The 7,803-nt window shown below is 33.6% G+C and overlaps 1 protein-coding gene across 1 annotated transcript; it reads left to right on the forward strand.

Moving 5' to 3' along the window:
* The first annotated feature begins 557 nt into the window (after positions 1 to 557).
* Positions 558 to 2,240, forward strand: LOC131934671 (uncharacterized). Its single transcript, XM_059290754.1, has 2 exons — positions 558 to 576; positions 1,204 to 2,240. Exons 1-2 carry the CDS (start codon positions 558 to 560, stop codon positions 2,238 to 2,240), a joined length of 1,056 nt encoding a protein of 351 aa, XP_059146737.1.
* The last annotated feature ends 5,563 nt before the right edge of the window (positions 2,241 to 7,803 follow it).

A 7,803-nucleotide genomic window follows, 5' to 3' on the forward strand; every position in this document is an offset into this window, starting at 1 on the left:
CGCAAGTGGTTGTGGGCTGGGCACAACAGTCAAATGTTGTTGTATAATGAGTGCTAAACTTTAAAAAAACTAAGGAGCTTTGCTTGCGCTTCAAAAAGTTTTAAATTAATGATTATCATAATGTGAATAATTAGAAATGTGAACAAAAACCAAAGGGAATTAACCGTGAAATAGTTTAGTAATTCCTCAGTTATTTCCCTTAGACACTTTATTCTATACAAATCATCTATTCATCCATATCAGTTGAATAAGTCATGTGCTCTTATTACACAGATGTGAAAAATGGCTAAGAACTTTAAAGTGAAGATGGTATATTGGTGAGTTCATAGGGGTATGGCATACGGGAGTTTGTATAGAGGCCATTGTTATGTGGGAGCATGTTATATGTGTTAGGTTACAGGGGAGTATGATGTACAAAAGCATGTATAAAGACAAGTGTTATATGGGAACATGTTGTAGTGGTGAGGTTATAGGGGTATGGTATATGGGAGTATATATAGGGGCATATGAGAGCATAGTATAGTGGTGAGTTTATAAAGGGGGGGGGAGGGGAGATCATGGTATATCCTTTCCAGAGTAAATATCAATAATGAAAGAACTTGCTAATCGGTAAATTCGGTAAATTGTACATATTATGTTAGGGAAAAAGTACAAATTATTTATTGTATAATCATAATGTGTTTATATATATATATATATATATATATATATATATATATATATATATATATATATATATATATATATATATATATATATATATCTTGATTTAGAAATGCAATATCTAACTTTCTCCAAGTTTCGTTCTACTCCGCAGTAGCCAGTGACCCACTACAATACATTGTAAACATTTTCGTCATCACGAGCATGTGATGTTTCAGGTTCCTTGACAGTCAATGACTAGCGAGACGGTGGCGGGGGGGGTGAGGTTATAAATATGGCAGATCTGAACCAGATAGCGAGTGTTGTTTCACCTACTAAACCATTACCTTTTAGAGGGATTTATGGGGGGGGGGGGGGGGGGGGGCACAAGGAGAGCAGATTAGAAAACTGTCACTTAGGCTGCAAGTAAAAAAACAACTTGAAGACAAAACAAAACAACAGTTGATTTGTGTAGTAGTATTTTATGAAATAAATTATATAAAAAGGGAAAACCCTACCCAGACCCAGTACATAGACCCAGTACACAAACCCCGTACACAGACCTAGTACACACTACACAGACCCAGTACACACTACACAGTACACAGACCCAGTACACAAACCCCGTACACAGACCCAGTACACACTACACAAACCCAGTACACAGTACACAGACCCAGTACACAGAACCCAGTACACAGTACACAGACCCAGTACACAGATACAGTACACAGTACACAGACCCAGAACACAGACCCAGTACACAGACCCAGTACACAGTACACAGACCCAGACCCAGTACACAGACCCAGTACACAGACCCAGTACACAGACCCAGTATACAGTACACAGACCCAGTACACAGACCCAGTATACAGTACACAGACCCAGTACACAGACCCAGTACACAGACCCAGTACACAGACCCAGTATACAGACCCAGTACACAGACCCAGTACACAGACCCAGTACACAGACCCAGTATACAGACCCAGTACACAGACCCAGTATATAGTACACAGACCCAGTACACAGACCCAGAACACAGACCCAGTACACAGACCCAGTACACAGTACACAGACCCAGACCCAGTACACAGACCCAGTACACAGTACACAGACCCAGTACACAGACTCAGTACACAGACCCAGTACACAGACCCAGTACACAGACCCAGTACACAGACCCAGTACACAGACCCAGTATACAGACCCAGTACACAGACCCAGTATACAGTACACAGACCCAGTACACAGACCCAGTACACAGACCCAGTACACAGACCCAGTACACAGACCCAGTACACAGACCCAGTACACAGTACACAGACCCAGTACACAGACCCAGTACACAGACCCAGTATACAGTACACAGACCCAGTACACAGACCCAGAACACAGACCCAGTACACAGACCCAGTATACAGTACACAGACCCAGTACACAGACCCAGTACACAGACCCAGTACACAGACCCAGTACACAGACCCAGTACACAGACCCAGTACACAGACCCAGTACACAGTACACAGACCCAGACCCAGTACACAGACCCAGTACACAGACCCAATACACAGTACACAGACCCAGTACACTGACCCAGTACACAAACCCAGTACACAGACCCAGTACACAGTACACAGACCCAGGGTAAAATGGACCACTTGTATGTGTTATTTTCGAGTAAGGCAAAATCATTTGAAAGGATTGATCGTTTAACTGAATTATCATCACAGATAAGACAGTAGGAAAAGATAAAATCTATCTGACAATAACACTTAAGTCACGTGGTATTGATCACCGATACTGATAGATTTTATTACATTTTTTAAATTTTATCATTGCTTTTTTTATTATTAAAAAATTAAAATTCTATTAGGATTTCCTCGAAACTAAGCTAGTAACTAGAGATGCTAAATGACGTTGATCTGTTTGTTGTATTGCGAGCTTTTGATCACCACACTGTTGTATATGGTCCAATAAATTGGCTCTAGGGGCAGCTGGTAGAACTTGGGATCACCACAGTGTGTGAGAGTCTAATAAAGGGTGTAGGACAAAAGACCGACATCCAAAAGGCCGATAAGACAAAAGGCCGACAGGACATAAGGCCGACAAACCATAAGGCCGACAACATAAATAAGGCCGACAACATAAAAATACTTATTTCGCATGATATGTGTTACTGCATAGCTCATATCTAGACAACCATCGAAAAAGGGCATAGAATAAGGCGAAACGTTCAAGAGAATAGACGATGCTAGTTACTATCCTTATAAGGTGAACCATCGGGTCAAGCGACTGAAGATGACGGGAGTGTCTTAAACACAAAGCTCAGTACTACAATCTGGAATTGTGTCCCAGTTCTACAATATGGGATTGTATCCCAGTACTACAAGCCGGGATTGTAATTTAGTACTACAACCTGTGCTTGTAACTGGATATCTAAAGACATGTTTAAGCCAGCCAATTGTACAAACAACAGAAGAATGAGAGTGCCACATTTCCTGATGCTCTGATCTCAAACTAATGCTACAAAATCTCAGGAACTGTCAGCAAGCTAAACAAAGGGTGCCCCAATTGTCTGCGGTGCTGTCAATCTATCACTGATTTCTGAGATCATTGAACGTGGTCGTCGATTACAAAGTTTAAAGTCTATAAAATTCATAGATTACATTTAACCCTGCTAACGAGATTGTGAAGAGATGTATCTCTGATAAGTGGTGAGATATTGCTGATGAGATAAAAGGGAAATATTGCTCTGTTATCTTTAAAAAATATTTAAAATATCAACGAAAGCAAAAAATCGTTTTGACGACCTAGACAGATGTGTATTTTAATTATCAGTATAAAAACGTCTAGATTTCACATTTGTTTGAAAATTCTGATCTCATCCTAGAAGTCTACAGATACAAATCCAGACTGTAATCAATTGTACTAGGGCAGGGGTCGGCAACCTTTTGAAGTGGAAGAGCCAAAAGTTACAATTTTCAAAATTTCCCTGGTTTTAAAGAGCCACTAACATTTTTTTTTTTTCAAATATTTTATTTTTTTTATTAAGATTATTAGTATTTGTGCAAGGAGCTGGAGAGCCGCATCTTGATATCAAAAGAGCCGCATGCGGCTCGCGAGCCGCAGGTTGCCGACCCCTGTACTAGGGTATCTTTGCTATGTAATGCTAAATAGGAATTTATATATAAATATCGTGCGGCGTCAATTCGGCCAATGACGAAACGGCCCCGTCAAAACGACCCCGAAAAAACGACCCCGTCAAAACGACCCCGTCAAATCGGCCCCGTCAAAAGGGCCAGCGACATATGGACCCCGTCATATAGGCTCCCGACAAATAGACTCCCGTCATTTAGGCTACCGACAAATAGGCTCCCGTTATATAGGCTCCCGACAAAAGGGCTCCAGTCAATAAGGCTCCCGACAAATAGGCTCCCGTCGTTTTGGCTCCCGACATATAGGCTCCCGTCATTTAGTTTTTTCCACAAAACGGCCCCCGTCATTACGACTCCCGACAAATAGGCTCCCGCCATTTAGTTTCTCTACAAAACGGCCCCCGTCATTACGACTCCCGACAAATAGGCTAGCGTCATTTTGGCTCACGACAAAAAGGCTCCTGTTAATTTGGCTCCAGACAAAAGGACCTCTGATAATACCGTTTCTGTAGAGACTAAGTCGCCCGGCAAAGCGGTCTCATTGAATATGACACCTGCCAGATATAGATATAGATATAGATATAGATATAGATATAGATATAGATATAGATATAGATATAGATATAGATATAGATATAGATATAGATATAGATATAGATATAGATATAGATATAGATATAGATATAGATATAGATATAGATATAGATATAGATATAGATATAGATATAGATATAGATATAGATATAGATATAGATATAGATATAGATATAGATATAGATATAGATATAGATATAGATATAGATATAGATATAGATATAGATATAGATATAGATATAGATATAGATATAGATATAGATATAGATATAGATATAGATATAGATATAGATATAGATATAGATATAGATATAGATATAGATATAGATATAGATATAGATATAGATATAGATATAGATATAGATATAGATATAGATATAGATATAGATATAGATATAGATATAGATATAGATATAGATATAGATATAGATATAGATATAGATATAGATATAGATATAGATATAGATATAGATATAGATATAGATATAGATATAGATATAGATATAGATATAGATATAGATATAGATATAGATATAGATATAGATATAGATATAGATATAGATATAGATATAGATATAGATATAGATATAGATATAGATATAGATATAGATATAGATATAGATATAGATATAGATATAGATATAGATATAGATATAGATATAGATATAGATATAGATATAGATATAGATATAGATATAGATATAGATATAGATATAGATATAGATATAGATATAGATATAGATATAGATATAGATATAGATATAGATATAGATATAGATATAGATATAGATATAGATATAGATATAGATATAGATATAGATATAGATATAGATATAGATATAGATATAGATATAGATATAGATATAGATATAGATATAGATATAGATATAGATATAGATATAGATATAGATATAGATATAGATATAGATATAGATATAGATATAGATATAGATATAGATATAGATATAGATATAGATATAGATATAGATATAGATATAGATATAGATATAGATATAGATATAGATATAGATATAGATATAGATATAGATATAGATATAGATATAGATATAGATATAGATATAGATATAGATATAGATATAGATATAGATATAGATATAGATATAGATATAGATATAGATATAGATATAGATATAGATATAGATATAGATATAGATATAGATATAGATATAGATATAGATATAGATATAGATATAGATATAGATATAGATATAGATATAGATATAGATATAGATATAGATATAGATATAGATATAGATATAGATATAGATATAGATATAGATATAGATATAGATATAGATATAGATATAGATATAGATATAGATATAGATATAGATATAGATATAGATATAGATATAGATATAGATATAGATATAGATATAGATATAGATATAGATATAGATATAGATATAGATATAGATATAGATATAGATATAGATATAGATATAGATATAGATATAGATATAGATATAGATATAGATATAGATATAGATATAGATATAGATATAGATATAGATATAGATATAGATATAGATATAGATATAGATATAGATATAGATATAGATATAGATATAGATATAGATATAGATATAGATATAGATATAGATATAGATATAGATATAGATATAGATATAGATATAGATATAGATATAGATATAGATATAGATATAGATATAGATATAGATATAGATATAGATATAGATATAGATATAGATATAGATATAGATATAGATATAGATATAGATATAGATATAGATATAGATATAGATATAGATATAGATATAGATATAGATATAGATATAGATATAGATATAGATATAGATATAGATATAGATATAGATATAGATATAGATATAGATATAGATATAGATATAGATATAGATATAGATATAGATATAGATATAGATATAGATATAGATATAGATATAGATATAGATATAGATATAGATATAGATATAGATATAGATATAGATATAGATATAGATATAGATATAGATATAGATATAGATATAGATATAGATATAGATATAGATATAGATATAGATATAGATATAGATATAGATATAGATATAGATATAGATATAGATATAGATATAGATATAGATATAGATATAGATATAGATATAGATATAGATATAGATATAGATATAGATATAGATATAGATATAGATATAGATATAGATATAGATATAGATATAGATATAGATATAGATATAGATATAGATATAGATATAGATATAGATATAGATATAGATATAGATATAGATATAGATATAGATATAGATATAGATATAGATATAGATAAAAATATTTTTGCGGGGTGGCCCATTTTTTCTAGTTCCGCCACTGAATACAACGTATGCATCTCTTGTTCGGCAGGCCTTATTTTTATATTAGTTTATCTATTATAAAATATAGTATGTTTTAATTTAAGGGTCATCTATCTATGACATCCATAATTGAGTCGATAGGCTGTTCCAACTCAGTGCTATACCTTCCTACCTGCAGTATGCTTGTAGGTTATCAAAACAAGATGCTGTTATCATGTAAACATAAATATCATACATTTACACTTCTGTGCTTGCTTTTAAAGCAACAGATCTTTTCTGTTGTAAATTAAACATTATCAAAACTTTAGAATTGGTGGAATTTATCTGTTAAGGGCTTGATTTGATTGTGAATTAATGTTGGTTCATGAAAAACAATTTCGTTCGGGCATTCAAAAGAATTTATAGTGGTATTGAAGGTAGGACAAAATGGTTACTTTTATGCCAATAATGGTCATTCATTGGTCTGGAGCCAATATGTCGGGAGTCATTTTGTCAAAAGCCAATATGTCGGGAGCCCAATTGCCTGGAGCCAATATGTCGGTAGCCCATTTGTCGGTAGCCAATATGTCGTGAGCCCATTTGTCGGGAGCCCATTTGTCTTGAGTCCTTATGTCGGGAGCCAATATATCGCAAGTCAATATGACGGGAGCCCATTTGACGGGAGCCAATAAGTCGGGGCCCTTTTGACGGGGCTATTTTGACGGGGTCGGTTTGTCGGGAGTCGATTTGACGGGGTCATATTAACGGGGCCGTTTTGACGGGGCCGATTTGTCCCAGGTCGTTTTGACAGGGCACCATAAATATATATATATATATATAACTGTCTAGCTTCGCTTAGGCATTATAAAGACAGTTGAGATGTTGTTGTTGATTGGGGTTTAAAGTCCGCTTTCAAACTTACGTTTATATCGCAGACTATTTTTGGTGGTTCGTTCGTTGTTTTTGTGTATATACAGTTTGGTTTCATTTGTTTTCCTTTCATTTTTGGGTGTAGTTTTTTTATTGTGCGGGATTTGTATTTTGTTATTGGGTGAATATTATTTTATCTTTACAGCTTA

Source organism: Physella acuta, unplaced genomic scaffold, assembly GCF_028476545.2.
Source record: "Physella acuta isolate Inbredline_101_S28 unplaced genomic scaffold, ASM2847654v3 ptg000115l, whole genome shotgun sequence".
In the NCBI taxonomy this organism is placed as follows: Eukaryota; Metazoa; Mollusca; class Gastropoda; family Physidae; genus Physella; species Physella acuta.